This window comes from Onychostoma macrolepis, chromosome 18 (genome assembly GCF_012432095.1).
Source record: "Onychostoma macrolepis isolate SWU-2019 chromosome 18, ASM1243209v1, whole genome shotgun sequence".
In the NCBI taxonomy this organism is placed as follows: Eukaryota; Metazoa; Chordata; class Actinopteri; order Cypriniformes; family Cyprinidae; genus Onychostoma; species Onychostoma macrolepis.
This window is the reverse complement of record NC_081172.1, coordinates 13,794,569-13,812,520: the sequence shown is the minus strand read 5'-3', so window position 1 is coordinate 13,812,520 and position 17,952 is coordinate 13,794,569. Positions and strand designations below refer to the sequence as shown.

Sequence of the window (17,952 nt, the reverse complement as noted above, 5' to 3'; positions counted from 1 at the left end):
CAGCAAGTCTGCTCCCACATTCATATGTCCGGGGATGTAAATCGCCCTGAGGGACAGGAACTTTTCCTGTGCCCAAAGCAGAACCTGGTGCGCTAGCTCGTTCAAGCGGCGCGACCGCAGTCCACCCTGACGATTTATGTAAGAGACTACCGCCGTGTTGTCCACCGCACTAGGACATGGTAGCCTCTTAACTGCTGGAGGAAGTATTTCAGGGCCAGAAATACAGCCTTCATTTCGAGGCAATTGATGTGCCATTCGAGAAGATGACCTCTCCAGATCCCTTGGGCTGGACGGCCATCTAAGACCGCTCCCCAGCCCGTGAGGGATGCGTCTGTCGTTAGCATCTTGCGGCGACAGCACGGACCTAGAGTGGGACCCAAAGTCAGAAACCGGGTCTGAACCACATAGAAAGGGTACGAAGCCCTGGCGCGTAACCCTTATTTGCCTCTGGGGATTGGCCCTTGGATGAAATCCCTGGCTCTGAGCCACAACTGAAACGATCTCATGTGCAGGAGACCCAAGGGTATCACCGTGGATGCAGCTGCCATGAGACCTAGAACCCTCTGAAGGTAATGAACAGTAATCTTCTGGCCTAGCTTGATGTTCTTTAGGGCGTTTAGAATGGATTCGGCGTGCAGGAGACAGATGTGCCCGCATCGTGATCGAATCCCATCGACCCCCAAATACGTTGTCCTCTGAGCAGGAGAGAGAACGCTTTTCTTGGCGTTGAGTCTCAACCCCAGAGATTCGAGATGAGCTAGAACGACATCCCGATGTCGAAGCGCTAGCTCCTGAGACTGAGCCAGAATCAGCCAGTCGTCTATGTAGTTTAAAATGCGGATGCCCTGGAGTCGAGAGGAGCCAGAGCTGCATCCATGCATTTGGTGTAAGTCTTGGGTGACAAGGCTAGGCCGAACGGAAGAACCCGATACTGGTAGGCTTCGCCCCCGAAAGCGAATCTCAGGAACTTCCTGTGTTGTGGCAATATTTCTATATGAAAATAAGCGTCCTTTAGATCGATAGTCACAAACCAATCCTCTGATTGGATGTAAGAAACAATCATCTTGATTGTCAGCATTTTGAACTTGTATGTTCTGAGGTAGCGGTTCAACCCGAAGATCTAAAATCGGACGCAACCCCCATCTTTCTTGGGAACAAGAAAATACCGGCTGTAATAGCCTGACTGTCTGTCTGGCAGGGGAACACGTTCTATGGCCCCTTTGTCCAGCAGAGTTTGCAACTCCTGTGTCAACAAATGCGCTCGTTCCGGTTTCACGGAAGTGGAGACCACGCCGTTGAAACGCGGAGGACGACACGTAAACTGAACCCTGTAGCCTCTCTCTACAGTCCTTTCTACCCACGGAGAGATATTTGGCAGTAGCTTCCACGCTGCCAGCTTCTCTGAAAGGGGCACTAGTTTTGACACTTCGCTTTGATGGGGGGATGTTAGATGTCTGGCATCCTGAAATGTGGCAGGAGGAAACCGAACACCTAACATTTCGCTGGAGACCGCTGGTCCCAAACGCCAGTGGCGGCGGAGATTGTACAGCGGCCCCCTGAGGGTGCCAGGAAGGAGCCTCTATTCTCTGTTGGAATTGTACGCGCCCCTCCCTGGGGGGACACACCCCCACGGTCCTGGGCACACCAGCCTCAGGACTTCTTCTTGGCGGAGATGATGCTCCGCAGGTCCGGTCTCTTGAGGCAGATTGAGAAGTGCGGCGAGCCGCTCCCAGTCTCTGAGGCGCACGACTCGCCACACTCTCCTTCTGGGCTTCTCGCCTCAGAAGAACCGGACCTGGTCGGGACTGGGTGGCCGACAGTCCCGACTCTTGAGCACGGCGGGGAAGAAACCTCACAAACGCTTCCTCATAGCGCTTCGCCTCCCGAAACCTAGTGGCGACGGTGTTGACGGCGTCACCAAATAGGCCGGAAGGCGAGACGGGGGCATCAAGGAGAAAAGCGCGGTCTTTGTCCTTGATGCCCGTGAGGTTGAGCCACAGATGTCTCTCCGTGGAAACCATTGCAGCCATAGAACGGCCGATGGCACGGGCCGTCTGCTTGGTCGCACGGAGAGACAAATCTGTGGCCCGGCAAAGTTCTAAAAACGCCTCCTCGTCAATTGACCCGCCAGTGCTCAAGTCTTTCAGCAGGTCAGCCTGATATGCCTGCAAGACCGCCATAGTGTGCAAAGCAGTACCAGCCTGACCCGCTGCCTGAAAGGCTTTCCCCACCAATGAAGATGTTACTCTGCATGGCTTGGTGGGGAGAGTTGCTTTCTTCAGTGATGATGATGTCCCAGGAGAGAGATAGCCCGCGAGCGTCTCTTCGATCTGGGGCATCATCATATAGACCCGTGCCTTTGCATCAACGATAGTCGAGTAGATCGACGTCGATGGCACAAAACACGGGACGAATATGGCTTGTTCCATGAGCGAGTTAACTCGTCATGGAGGTCACCGAAAAGGGAGAGACCGTCGCTGAGGCCCCTCCCCCCGACCACCCGACAGATATCTGTCGTCTAACTTTGAGCGCTTGGGGGTCTCTTGCTCCTGCGGCCAGTCTAGGTGTAACCGATCGACTGCCCGAGTAACCACCTCGAGTAACTCCTCGTATGCTTTCTCATCACGAGAGGCGCTCTGAGGTGGCACTCTCCACCTCCCAGAAGCAAGAGATGAAGTCTCCTCGGCCCGTTCAGAAGAAGCGCCGGCGCTTGAGAAACGGACGCGAGAGCTTCATGATCTGGCGAGCGCGAGAGAAAGGGGCAAGTCCGTCTCACGCCTCGGCCAGATCGGCACGCGATCCCCACGAGCTTTTAAAGAAGGCGAGCCGCGCAAAGCACTTTGATCGAGAGGAGATCGCAGTGCTCGCACTCGCCTCGAGCCCGAGGATCGCGTGCTCTTCCCCAAACACTCAAAGCAGAAAGCATGGAGATCATCGTCAGAGAGCTGCCTCTGACAAGGAGGTAAACATCTCCTCTGCTGATCTGCCATAGTGAGCAGCTATCTTTATATATATAAATAAATATCTATATCTATAACTACTCGCTTCCTGCTTTGCCTTTTTTTTTTCTCTCTTTTTATTTTATCGTGCTTTTTTCTCACACACACACGCACACAACAATGCGGTCCTTGAAGACAAAAGACCTGAGGATGTTTCCGCGTCACATCTATTTATAACCTCCAGGTGTTCGTAATCGAGTGACGTCACCTAACCGAGGTTATTTAAGCCAAGTTTGGCGTGTTTGGCACACGTGCTTCAACAACCGGTCGAACAAAGAATGTTCCCATAGCGCTTTCAGCGCAGCATCGAGAGTAGCTTTTGATAGGGGAACTAACTACTCTCAACAGATATCCCTCCTCTTCAAAATCAGCAATGAAAAAAAACAAAAAAACATTAGTTTATCTCTGAACATTAGAAATAATCAGAATAAGGAACCTTTCTGGTAAAAAAAAAAAAAAAAAAAACATTTTCATCTGATATACTTTACACTAAGAATGTAGATACGCAAGATCCCCAGCCTACTGTCACGCAAATGTACAAATACTATGGACAGAAGAATCTGTTTTGTCAAGTTCAGCATTTAACAAACAAACAATCAGGACGACTCGTGTTTCTATGGTAGCACCTGACAGTGCTGACATTTACAAACCACCATAGGTTTCCTAAGCAGCGTGTTCATTTTTAATACGTTTTTTTTTTTTTTTTTTTTTAAACAAAATATAGCATCAGATTAAATAGTACCATTCAAAAGTTTGGGGTAAGATCAGTAAGATTTTTTTGTATGCTTTTGAAAGTCTCTTATGCTCATCAAGGCAGATTTTAGAATGTATTTTACTGTAAAATTACAGTAAAAATACTAATATTGTACAACCTTATTACAATGAATACAATTGTTTTCTATTTATATATTAAATTGTAATTTATTCCTGAGAAGGCAAAGCTGAATTTTCAGCAGTCATTATTCCAGTCTTCAGTGTCACATGATCCTCCAGAAATCATTCTAATTATTAACAATGTTCAAAGCAGTTGAGCAATTTTTTTTTTTGTTGAAACAGTGATACATTTTTATTTTATTTTATTTTTTCATTTAAAAATTTATTTGAAACAGAAAGCTTTTGTAACATTCTAAACGCCTTTACTGTAGCTTTTGATCAATTTACTGAATTCTGATTAAAAGTATTTATTTATTTAAAAAAAAAAAAAAATCTTACTGACCCCATGCTTTTATACTGTTTGAGCAATTCTGTAAATTTGTATTGTGACACTTTTCATGGTACTTTAGTCCTAAAATGAATCATCTTTGTTGAAGCATTCCTTATTTGTAAATCACTTTGCATAAAAGTGAGTAATGTAAAGTATCTCAGAAAGGAAATGAAGAAAGACAGCATAGGCAGAGATGTTATCCAGTCTTCCAGGCCCAGGTAATAATATGATTCAATGCCACGTACTAAACCTTGAATAGTCTACACTAAAACAAGTTCAACAAGTTTTTTTGGACCTGTATCAAAACTCAATGGTCCTCAGGAAGATGAAACAAAAAGGGAAAAGCTAATAAAAAGGCATGGCACCTTTCAGGGTGATGCAACCTGTCACTGTTCAGTGCAGGCTCCCAGAGCCAAGAGTGTACATACACTTTCAAGACTAGATAGACCATCAGAAACTTTCCGTCAAGCTGCATGTAAAGAGACATTTCATTTTAGGAGTGGAAATTAATGTAACAAGACAAGACAAGTCTCTCAATGCATGAATCATTCCATCCGATGCCAAACCAGTCAAAACATCAGGGGGTGGCTTTTACACTTTCAATGCCAATCTATAAAAAGATTTTCAAATCAGGATTTTCAGAGCTGAATAAGACGTATGTTATGATCTACTAATAACATTACTCATTCGTTTATAATTAGAGGAATGTAGTCTTTAATTATGCAAACAAAGCCAATGCAATGCCTAGAGTAAACCACACCACCCAGCATCATCCTAGTTTAAATATCTGTATTAGTCAGAGGTCAGTACCTGAGCGGTCTCTGATAACCAGGTTTTTGCCTTCCTTTAAGTTGACGGTGAGGAGATACTGGACCTTCTGCAGCGCCGAAGCACTCTGACTGTCATTTAATCCTGCTGGGAACTGACAAGTAGAGAGCAAAAGACTTAGTCAATGTTGGATGATGATGATGATGATGATTATTATTACGACTATTCTGGAGTGAAATACTACACTGTGCTGTTGTTGTTTTTTTGTTCTTCAGTCTTCAAGACAACACTTCCTCTTATTAAAATACTCACATTTCGTTCTTGTTCTGCAAGTGTGTCAAAGTCACTGGATTCATTGGGAATGTCCTGAGAAAGAGATTAATGTTTTTCATCCATAAATCATGCATTACTGTCTCCAGTTGGTAAATTCGGAATTTGGCAGCATGCATTTCTTTTTGACATTGAAAATCCTTAATAAGAGATATTTATTTATAAAAGCTGTATTCTGAAATTATTTACAATGGTGGCCAATATTGTTAGAATCTTAAGACAAGAAGTCTTTATGCTCACCAAGGTTCCATGTATTTGGTCAAGTTCAAGGGCATTTAAATTTGTATTGCAGCTTAAAGCCAAGGTGTTTCACAGTGTTCAATAAAAAAGATTTATTAAGAATTAAAATATCTAAATCTATAAGGCAAATGAACAATAACATATTAAAACTCACAATGGCCAACAAATATATACTAATAAAACATGACCTGAAGTTAACACAGCCAAGTTGCTGCTAATTTAGTGCGAGTGTTTTCAAAAGGACAGCATTTAATTGAAATAGAAATCTTTTGTAACTGTAAGAAACTCTGTGAGACTTGCCATGTCCTCAGCTGACCCTGCAATGAACATTTCCACTGGAGAGGATGGCTGGTGCTCGGTAGGACATTTCTCCTCTGGTGGAGTAGTGCTGACTGACTCTATGGTGGTCAGTGTAGACATTTCGTCTGAAGCTCGTGTAGGAGGCGTCTGTCTTCCTCCACCGGCTCTACTAAGGGCTGCAGCCACTCTATCTGTGGGGTCTTTTGGTCTCTGACCAGGCGATTTTCTTTCAGGTGCCATCTGTCTTTCTGTAGGTGGATATACAGGTCCAGTCACTGCATCTAAATCATCTATGTACCACGTCGTGGCTCTTTGCCGCTTATCAGTTTCCAATAAAACTGGAAAGTCAACAGGAACTGATCTATCTGATGGCGCGGGGCTGCAGGAGTATGGCATGTCAGCGACACTTAACCGCTCAGATAAGGCAATACTGGAGGTTTCACTTGCTGTTTCATCCAAGTCGCGTGAACCCTCCACGTTTCCAAAGAAGACGGAGTCTTGACCTGGTGTCCTGGAATCATCCTGCAAATCCAGCATGGCACTGGGATTAATCCTGAGGTCTGGTACTGACATACTCCTCCTGTATTTCAGAGGGGTCTTTTTCTTCTTCCCCAGACCCTTCTTTCCGATCTTCAGATTTAATTTGGCTCTCTCACGGAGATTGGGCCAGACTTTCTTCTTTTGCTCCATCGTGATTGCAAATGAAACTGCAGTTCAGCTAAAATAAAACAACTGTCAGACAAAAGATAGAAAGAGGGGAAAAGTATAAATTTGAGAAAAACACTTTAAACAAATAAAAGTAAAACAATTTGAACTTACTGTGCACTGTTGTTTATATATATGTATGTGTGTGTGTGTGTGTGTGTGTGTGTGAAATTACTATGATTCAACAAAGACACAAGTTTCAAGTTTTTAATCTACTTAATAAGTTCATATTTAAATACATATACATTTTTTTCTATTCTCTTATATATGTTTGTACTTTATATAAGTCCGCAGAGTTCCTGGAAACCATAAATAGTATTGAAAGAGTATGGAAAGCATAAATAGTATTAGCATAATAGTTTGGAGAGACATCATTCTATAAAATTTCATTAGCAACTGATGCTAACTTTTTGGCAAAGAATAGGCACTACTTCTGTTTGTAAATGATCGCATGGTGTTAGACTGAAGGAGACAAAAAGGAATGCAAAAAGAAATTATTAGCTTTCTTTTTGCATTCCTAATATCTTGAGCTGATTTCTGAGAATTCAACCAAATGCTGTAGGCTAATGGGTGTTCAATCTTGTTCCTCGAGGGCCATTGTCCTGCAGTTTGGCTCCAAATTGCCCCAACACAAGTTGAGGAAGTTCTAGTAAACCTGAAGACCTTGAATAGCTTGTTCAGGTGTGTTTATATGGGATTGTAGCTAAACTATGCAGGTTAATGACCCTCCAGAAGCAGGACTGCTCATCCTTGTTGTATGTGATGCTTTATAAATGAAGCTGCCAAAAACACAGATAATGTCAAATGTTTACACTTTGACATGAAACAGTGAGTGTAGAGTACAATGGCCTGCAACTGCAAAGTATGCAGAAAATGTGCTGATTACATTGTCACATCGCAGACCATGAGGCCATATTTGCTGCGGAACTGTAAAGTTTCTTGGTCACACTGCTAAACTTTTTTTTTTTTTTTTTTTTTTTTCACTGAGATGAAAAGTCTTTATACTAATTTGTTATATCAATGTAAGCATAACAGACCAAATCTGAAGACTATCACATGACAATGCAGACCACTATGACATGCTTTCCATGTCTAGAACATCAAACACTGATTATAGTGATGTTTGGAAGTTTATTTTGGTGATGGTCTGCTTGGTACTGAGGGAAAGTTTTAATTAAGTCAAAGTATTAAGTCAAAAATGTGCTTGAGTAGTTACTGCTACTTTTTAATACACTCGAAGTAAATGTTTATTAACTATTGAAATTGATCAAATCAAGAGATGGAGGACATGTTTTTATTAAAGTATGTTTCATGTGCAAACTTTATAAAGCAATCTATTACATCACATCCTCAGGAAGTAATAGCTTTGCCTAAAATAAATTCAGCAGATTCAGCCAGGAGTAATTTGAAGTCAGTAAAATTGACAAAACAAACGTAAGTATACATTTATAAGTCATGATGAGCACAAATGTATAAATACTTCTACATGAAATTGAGGTAACAAGAAGTATTAAAGCACTTTTTGCCTTGGAAAAGTAAAAAACAACAAAACAAAAAAAAAACAAGGGTTAAGTTTCAATAGTACTTTTAGTATAGAGCATTTCCAAAAAGAGAATTTCCAAAATTCAAAAATAGCATATTTCAGAGCAGAGCTTTTAACACCACATCCATTGTCTTTTTCAGCAATAATCCAAAGTAACACACACACACACACACACACACACACACACACACACACACACACGTTTGTTTCTGTGAATTGTGGGGACTTTACATAGACTTCTATTACTTCTATACTGACCAAACAATATTTTCTATCCCCTTACAGAATACCTGTTTGCATTGTTACACTTTCAGATAAACATCATGTACTATTTTTAATCCCCTTGTGGGGACCACACTGTCAAAAATTTCAGATGTAACTATCCTTGTGGGGACATTTGGGCCCCACAATGTAGCATAAATAAGTACACACACACATACCATATAATGCTACTACAAACCAACTGTTCAAGAGGTGTGGTGTGTACATTATTTAAGCAGGTGTGTTGGGCAGGTTTTTGCATTTTTGTTGGTATAATGTTCGGCAGCTCAACGGATTAGGTCAATTCGCTTCAACAAATTTAATCATAACCCATATACAAACTTATAGCAAAATAAAGTGTAATAACGCTATTACTACTGATAATTACTTAAGTAGATCAATACATCTGAAATTTATTATGGATTTACAGTTGTAACAACATCTGTGACTCAAATATTTTGGCAGAAACTAAGTTACCATTAGAGAATAACCATTTGACAACAGAGTTCAGACACTTACCTTTTTCCAGATAAATTACTGGACGTGTTTTCTTCTAGGAGACATGTCTGACAACAGCAGTGAGCTTTCACATCCACCTGTAAGTGGTAGTTGTGGTGTCTGTGTTGGACCAGAGGTTTTCTGCTTGGACCGGTTTGTCTCTGTAGTAGGGTGGGGTGATGACTGGTTTTGTTAGTTGAGTTTCGGAGCTCGCATGCAATGTAGCGTTAAATGCTTTGTGTTTACTAGATACTTTACTAGATACTTTAAAATGTCAGTGAACACCCATAAATTGATATATAGTATGGTTGGTTGTGGTTTTGACCTAAAATCTGAAGTAATTTTTTTCCTTCTTGGGATTAAACCTGAAACGTTTGTACAGCACGGTGCAGATAAAGTCCATTCATTTGTTTGGGCTGCATGCAAAGTCAGTGCCACCTGCTGGCCGCTTTTCATATTGCCGTGATGCTTACTTTTCTTTTCCTCTTTTGTTTTCTTTTCTTTCCTGTTAAGGATTTAAAAGTGATTGGATTTTTTTGGATAGCCCTTTAATATTCATTCTTTTCATTTTCATTAATTGATTTATTTACAAGAATGCTAATATTTATATTTAATAATATAATATTTGAAGATTCTGTCTGTAAACTGTGAAAAGCAAATGTATTACCATGGTTGTATTGTGTATGCATGTATGTATATGTAAGTATAAAGGTCAAGGTTTTACATATTTTGATATTTTTTATGTTCTTTTAAACCGCATAAACCTTAAAACTTGCTGACATTAAAAAGTATTCACAGTATTTATTTATGTTTGTTTGTTTTTTCTTTCCTTTTCTTTAACTTGTGCATTTTTATTTGTCACTGACCCACACATAAACCTACAGAAGGTTGTTTTAGTCTATTCCAATAAACTTAAAGAGCTATTCCATGATTTTAACAGTGTATAAAAATGAATTTCAAATAACTGTTCTTGCATGTCCATATTCTGGTCTGTATGTTTAATAAACTCCTAAACTAGATCATGGGAAATATATATGTCACTCACATCTATATTCTGAAGTTCCATGTGCACTGACTGTGTGTTTCTCAGAGATGCAGTATGAAGGCACATAGAGTGAGTATTTGAGGGTACAATGAGGTTTTTAATAAAGCGGACAGATTCTAATGTTTGGGACTTCACATGTGGACAAAGTCTACTCAAATTCAGAGAACTGTTCACTTCAGTTTGCACAGAATAAGCGAGAGAACCTATGTTACACAATAAAAGCCAATATCTTTACTTTAGTGAATGCAGAATACAAATTTGTACAACAATCTCTAGCATAATATCTTAGTCATTCAATAAAAAGTTCACTAGAATATTTATTGTATAATGAAGATAAAACAACACATTCAAGGGAAATATAATGCAGATTAACTTAAAGTTCTCTCTCATGTTTTACTCTTTTTTTCTTTTTTCTTTTTTTTTTGTTGTTGTCTTTTTTTTTCTTTTCTTTTTGAAACATCTTGTTTCAGTTATGGCAACAAAGTCCAGCTTGTGCCGCCAAACGGTTTGAGCGTCCAAACCGCAAACAGCTTCTTGAAGTGAACTAGTAACTACAAACAATTACCAAATACATAATTCTGATTTAAAAAAGCCATAAAGCAAAGCAGTGTACTCTTGCACAGCAAAGTGAAGAAAGTACGCAACAAACAATTGTTGTTTCCTCTTTATCCCTTCCTTTCACATTCAACAGTTTGTGACACAGCACTCCGCACCAAAGGAACAGCCTCCTCTCTTCAGATCTCTTATGTATTTCTCACGTGCATTTATAGGAACCCCTGACGTGAGGGTGATTTTGTTTTGATGAAGTCAAAATGCGATGAGTGATATCATATTTGATTCAGAACACCAGCAACTCTTTGGAATAAGGCTCTAATTGTGCATGTAGCAGAGAAACTCCCTGATTCCTAATCAAGCACTAATGTTGAGTGTTTGTGTGTGCATTCATTGCAGTTTGGAAATCCTGCATGTTTTTAGGCCGCAGTGCTTTCATAACACTGGGCTGGCATTATTGCTTGTCTACCCTGAAAAGCTTTGATTGTGATCAACTTTAAATGATTTTGACAGACATCGTAAAACTTCCTAATGGGTGTTTCAATTCAGCTGAGACAACAAAGCTTGTACATCTGAGGTTAAATCTAAAGCTATACCTAAAGCAGTGTTTGCATGGCTCTTGTGGATTTCATATTTAGTCAGTGTGCCTTTGTACGTAACCATAGAAGGATAGTTCACCTAAAAAAAAAAGGAATTCAGTCATCTCGTTCAAAGCCAGTTGTGATGAATGTTTCATTCAGTGAATAGCAATGCTATGGACATCAGCTATAATTGTAAATTTAAAAAAAATTAAAGTCATTCAACTTTGGAACTACTGGGTAAATAATGACAGAATTTTCATTTTAGGGTGAACTATCTCTTTAATATGCAAGCACTTAAGGACAAAGGGTTAACAGTCGTTTTCTCACCTGCTCTATAAAGAGCACTGTATTCATGAACTAGGCAACATTGTGTAAATAATGGATATGTGATAGTATAATATGCATGATTAAATTTTTTTTCTCTCAATTTATTTTATTATTATTATTAAAGGGATAGTTCACCCCAAAATGAAAAATCTGCCATCATTTACTCACCCTAAAGTTATTCCAAACCCGTATAAAATTCTTCCTTCTGTTAAACTTCAAATATTTTGAAGAATGTGGGTAACCAAACAGCTGACGGTCCCTATTGACTTCCATAGTATGGAAAATAAATAGTATGGTGACCATCAACTGTTTGGTCACACACATTATTCAAAATGTCTCTTGTGTTCAGCAGAAGAAAGAAATTCATAGAGGTTTGGAACAACTTGAGGGCGAGTAAATGACAGAATTCTCGTGTTTGGGTAAACAATCCCATTAAAAATTCCACTTTTAATGTGAATGCTTTGTGTTCTTGGCTATGTGTGGGTTGGGGACTGCATAGATTAATATCAGCTTATTGCCAGTTGCTGCGGTGCTCAAGAGGGCAGGGAGGTATGCGCACACTGACCGAATACATAACAAATCTAAAGAGGAAAGCGTCCGATGGCAAACTTGAACATACAAATTTTTTGTGCAATCCATTAGAGAGATCATGTCCAAGTCAGTTTGCATTGTCTAGTATTTCCATCTTTAGCTGCTGAATCCCCTGACGCTTTGCCACCTGAGGGGCAGTGAGGTGTGATGCAAGCCGGAGGCCACTGCTACCAGACGTTTGTGCCGCACAAACAAACAGCCACACGTGAAGAGATATGCACACAGAGAGCAAAACGCGACGGCGGAGAGAGCTACAGCGCCCCCTCTTGTCCAGCAATACAGAACGTAGCGACTGATGCCTCCATAAGGTGTCTCCTTTACATTAGGAAATCTGTAGATGAGCCAATTCACAAAATAACTGGAAAGGTGTTCTGTACATAGTATGCATGTGTGTATTAGGGTTACCTAAAGTAATGGTATTTACAATATATGAGGGATTTGGTTGAAATGAATTTAGTAGCATGAGCTTTTTATACAAACTTGGGGTCTTGTACTAGATCTCAATGAATAGTGCATCTAAGCCGTGATGGGTTAAAGTAGGCAGTGTATTCAGCAGCTGCAGGCTAATCCCTCACAAAACAGTTGTAAGAAATGCAACCATATTTTTTTCGTTTCTTAGCATGACGAGTATCGTTACAAAACAAAATAAAGACAGCTGAGCTTCAATCATACAGCTCTCTTGTTACAATTTTTTATGGACAGACATTCACCACCATTAAAGGGTAAACGACCCAAAAACGACCTTCTTGAAGAAAAAAAACACTTTGAATATTACCAATAATAGTCAGATTTGAAGAAAGTACAGTATAGTTAACAAAATAGTAAATATTAACCAGTGAATACTCTACTTAATAAGGATCTCGCCTTGTAAACTTGGCAGTAATCCACAAAAATATACTTTTTTCTTGAATCTGGTGAAGGTACAATACATACGTACTTACACCAAAAGTGATATATATTAAAGTTGCTATGTACATAACAAAAGAAAAAAAAAAAGTTTGGCTCAAATCTTTAATTTACAAACAGAACAGCAAGTGTTCATGGCTTTAGATATCGTTTCAAGATCTGCTTTGCATGTTAATCGTTTTCCAATGTTTGTAACAACGCACACTATGACATAACTAATATGAAACAAACATCAAGAGAGAAATGCTGAAAATTCCCAACCTACAGTACGACAAAATTACATAGAGGCTTTGGCTTGCGTTACCATTGAGTTGTTGGAGCTGCATGAATGTACAATGACTTGCTATCATCTCTAAATCGACTGGGCTACCTGTTCTTTTCCCATTTGCTAAACACGCTGTTAAAAAGGATTGGAAATTGATATTGATATTAATTTAGAGACATTTTCATTTCTTTCACTTAATGTCTTAACTGAGGTGAAATGTGATTTAATTTTAGATACAAGCCTTCCCCCGTAAAACTGATCCAAATCTATCATCAAATACCTTTAAATAAATTAATAAGTGACATACTTCATATAAGGGCGAGTGCAGATACAGATTGTTTAATACATGAGCCCAGCAGGCAGAAGCCTTCGGACAGAAAGCTGCCCCTAAACTTTCTTTGATTGTTTGCAAAATCAACAGCGAAAACAGCTACGAGTGTCAAACTGCACCAGTGACAATAATCGAAAATGTTTTCTTCATACAGTGGACTTTCGCGCAATGCAATTTGCATCAAGTACCTGATAACACCTGTTTGTTTGAGTACACCGTTCATTCTGACTGCTTGACTTGAGATTCTCTCTCTCTCTCTCACTCTCTCCACTCATCTGCTTAATTTCGATATGTCAGGACATTTTCGATTTCTTTCCCCGTCTACCTACTTACAAAAAAAAGTGAAATGACATTTAAATTATAACAATAGAATAATAACAATAATGACCCTCCCTGCTGTCACTCCTCTCTCCCTTTCCCCCTGCCCAGCCCTGCGTGTGACTGACTGGCTGTCAGGCTCGGGACAGCTTTATGTCACCCAGGTGTCCATGCGCATGCGCTTGACCGTGGGGCTCTCCCTCTCTTCGGCCCCGGCGGCTGGGGGTCGACCCAGGCCGAGTGGGGAGTGGAAATCGGGCCGGTGATCCTCTCGGTCGCTTCCATCGTAGGAGGAGCAGGAGGAGCTGAGGCTGTCGACAGGCGAGCGGCCCATGTCGGGACGGCCGGAGGGAGGCTGCTGCTGCTGCTGCTGGGGTGGGAAGCCGGACGGGGTGATGCGCTCGCGTGGAGGAGAGATGGGCTCGGATTTAATGTTGATATTATGGCTGGTGTTGATGGAAAGATTTGAGCCCTGAGGTAAGTGACCGCCACCTCTGAACAAAGAGAGGAAATTACAAAATGAAAAATTAGTGCATAAAACTATGTCTGTGGACTGCAGAAATTCCTAAACTCAGCAGCTACCATGTGACGCTAACACAGAGACCCAGATAGCCCAGTAATAATATCCCACCCTCCATCTGTTTACTCAATGGCACTTGCAGCAATAACAGCACCTGAATCATTTTAGAGGGTGGTATCTAATTAGAGCATGCCTGGCAGAATGTGACGAAAACAGTTCACTAATGTTTTGATGGCACAACCACTGCGTTTAAATAAAAGCTTTCATTCACAGGCTCTGGAAACATAACATTTCAGTTTTTTTACTCTGTTTTTTTCTGTCTGTGAGTCACGCACTCTGTTGTTACAGAGAAACTACACAGACATATACTTATATTAATGCATTTCCCTCTATACCACTATCTATCTATCTACATCAACTACCTACCTCTGTCTGTCTGTCTGTCTGTCTGTCTATCTATCTATCTATCTATCTATCTATCTATAGTATCTACTGCACATACCTACCTACCTACATCTGTCTGTCTGTCTTTCTGCCTATCTATCTATCTATCTATCTATCTATCTATCTATCTATCTATCTATCTATCTATCTATTTTCTTTTTTGATTGTTCTCTTGCTATCTATCTATCTATCTATCTATCCATCTATATAAAAAAAGAAATTTAAATCATATGCATAAAGAAAAAAACCTTTTAGGACAGATAAGATTTATTAAATTAATTACATTTTAATTTTCTTCTCATTATTCTTTTTTTTTTTTTTGTATTTAAATCTGTATAAATACTATCATGACAAATATTCATTACATTTTTAATCATTAAAAATCTAAATCTAAACAAAAAATTATAAAATAGGTTTCATAAAAAAGGTGAAATGTCTAATTTTTGGGCTTCCATGCTGCAAAAAAAATACTTTCTCACTGAATATCTTTAAAACAAGATACATTTACTTGAGAAGCACAGTGACATAAGCTATTAATAAGTGGCAAAACAGATTGTCCCACCCTAACCTCATGCCACTTGTTTGTCTCTAATATTACGACATCAAAAATACTTCAGTTTTAATCAAAATATGATTTTATATGATTTATTTTTAGAGTGTAATATGGCGTGGACATCAATCCATCCTTCCATTACACTTTCTAGAGGAAAAAAAAGAAAAAAAGAAAACATATGGCAACTAAGAGTGCATTTGACCTCATGCCTGGGCACATTAGTTAATGTTCTGCAAACCTGTGTGTGTGTGCTTTGTGTGTGACTGCACACATCTATGTTACTCACACCAGCGAGCTGAGAGCTGCCTGGCCCAGTTGATGCTGTTGCCATGCCGACATTGAGCCTATAGAGAGCCCTGGAGAGCCAAAGCCTTGCAGAGAGGAGAGCTCAGCACTGCTCAGGGAGTATTCTAGAGCAAAACAACACAGCAACAATCAACAACAGAGTTTATGAGTCACTCAAACACCTCTGCACAACCACAGTCAAGCGTTTCAAGTATTTTTGTTATGCACTGAGCTCAGAGTTGGATGATGTCATTAATTGTAGGGTCTTTGTCTATTAAGCCACTCAGAGAAGAGTGAAATTAAATTAAACCATGAATGAATGCATACATTACAAAGCAACGAATGACTTTTTATATTCACCAGAGTTGTAGGCAGTGGGCATGCCTGAGTAGACCAGGCCTTGTGGTGGCAGACTCGGGGTGGTGACGGAGACCACCGGTGTGGCCAGAGGCTGGGTCGACTGGGAACTGCTTATCCTCTGGGTGTTCTGTACAAAGAGCCAAATACACAAACTTAATTAGATACAAATCCCATCACAGACATACATGCATACTCTAACCAACCATGTGTAGCACTGTCAACAGAACTGTGGGATTTTGATGGAAATTATGTGGTAATACCATTTTGCACCAATAAGAGGCGCTGCAGATTCATTCTAGTTAGAAATCAAATTGTTTTGCAGGTTGCTGTCAGTTAAACAGCTATAATTCAGAAGCCCCTGGACAATGTAAGAAAATATAAAATATAAGACACTACAGAATGACTTATAAATGTGGCACAACTGTCTACAAGATCGCTGCTAATTTTTGGTAAGGCATATGAATTAACCTGACTTAAGCACATGGATATAGGGAAATCCACAAACACATTCATACACAAGAAAACAAAACTCTCTTTCTGATTATTCCCAGAGTCTCAAAAATGTTCTGATCAGTAACTTTATCCTGTCTGAACAGTTTCCATGGGAAAAATTGCTCAGAGCTTGCTCATTCAAAGCTGTGGGACTTATTGGACATGTCAGTTTAAAATCAAATTTGTCGAAGATGTTTCTACTAAAATACCTTAGGAGAAATAAAAATAAATAAACAATTATTGACACTGGGTAAGAGCTATACAATTATGATGAAAATGTGGTAGAATTTGCTGAGAAATATTTGAGTTCATATTTAAATCTGAGCACAGTTTGAGACAGTTGTGGTCTCTTCTGAAACTCTGGAGAGATGTGATATGAATTAAGTATTTTTTCTCAGGAGAAAAATCAGAGGCAGTAGACTTAAGAACATCTTAAATTGCTCTCTATTTAATTTAACTGCTGTTTAGGAGAAACAACTGATATAAATATTACTGATATTAAAGAGATATAAGTTTATTTACTAAATACGAAAATGTGTTATCCAAGTAGCATCCAGCATGCAGTGAAATTACATAGTCACCCCAAGCCAAACGTGTGTACATGCAGTGCACACACACACACACACACACACACACTCACACTCAGAGAAAAAAAAAAATTAATAACTTTGAGATGCGTATTCAATTCAGTGCAATTTTTCTCAGTTTTACATTAGCTGAGGTAGATGAATATTCAATCTACATTAAGTTTGAGAGGGGCATTATGTACAGTCTCTTAAAAAAATATTTAAATTATTTAAAATATTATTAGGGAGGTTTTACTTTATTTTAAGTACTTTATAAAATAAATAAATAATAGTGTAATACAGATTCTACAGAACAGTTGTATTAGTACTAATTTAAGCCTGGATTTGTTTCAGTATTGTAAAATGCATTCACATTAGTTTCTCTGACATCGTTTGGCATTCTCCTCAACTGATGACATCATTTTGGACTCGACTCCATTTTACCGACATCATCATAAGTAAAGCAATCACAGCCCAGGCCAAAAAACAAGAAACACAAGAGAATAAGAATTTGGGTAATGCTCAAATATGTTGACTGCAATAGCATGTTTTATGTGGATTGTGTTTCTAAACATTTTACTTTGATTGATCCACGCTTTTATGTTGCTTCAGTATTAAAACTAATACCAGGTTTATTGGTGAGATCTTGGGGGAATATTAAATAAATTACTGATGATTGCATCTTTGGGGATTTTATGGATTCATCATTCTCCATACACCCACAACACTCTTCCTTTAGCCCAAACACATACACATACATTTCTGGACATACTGTGGGTCTTTTAAACTTCCTTAAAAAGGCTCAGAACATGCAGTGTGAGTCATACACAACGCAGAGCAGACATCCGCACAACACTCGTTCAGTTCATCCAGTTCATGTTGGGTTTAGTCGATTTTCATCGCAAGCAGTGGAGTCATTTCTCTAAACTAAGTGTGGCTCGTTAAAGAAGTGTGATTTTAAAAAGCTT

At 39.5% G+C, this 17,952-nt stretch overlaps 2 protein-coding genes across 16 annotated transcripts in view; both read right to left on the bottom strand.

The window, feature by feature from the left end:
* The window catches only part of mctp2a (multiple C2 domains, transmembrane 2a), a 51,347-nt gene extending 41,507 nt beyond the window's left edge, over positions 1–9,840 (bottom strand). Inside the window, exons 1-4 of the mRNA XM_058751407.1 lie at positions 8,870–9,840; positions 5,842–6,573; positions 5,284–5,337; positions 5,014–5,125 (exon numbers count right to left, since the gene is read on the bottom strand). Coding sequence (XP_058607390.1) covers positions 5,014–5,125; positions 5,284–5,337; positions 5,842–6,531 — 856 coding nt within the window. The 5' untranslated portion in view covers positions 6,532–6,573; positions 8,870–9,840. The remainder of the gene's footprint in view (positions 1–5,013; positions 5,126–5,283; positions 5,338–5,841; positions 6,574–8,869) is intronic.
* Positions 9,841–9,969: 129 nt separating this feature from the next.
* Positions 9,970–17,952, bottom strand: part of mef2aa (myocyte enhancer factor 2aa) — a 92,263-nt gene continuing 84,280 nt past the window's right edge. For all 15 annotated transcript variants that reach the window (XM_058751408.1, XM_058751413.1, XM_058751416.1 and 12 more), the window contains 3 exons: positions 15,927–16,053; positions 15,568–15,691; positions 9,970–14,258 (listed from right to left, as the gene is read on the bottom strand). In XM_058751408.1, the coding sequence (XP_058607391.1) occupies positions 13,916–14,258; positions 15,568–15,691; positions 15,927–16,053 (594 nt within the window). In that variant the 3' untranslated portion in view covers positions 9,970–13,915. The remainder of the gene's footprint in view (positions 14,259–15,567; positions 15,692–15,926; positions 16,054–17,952) is intronic.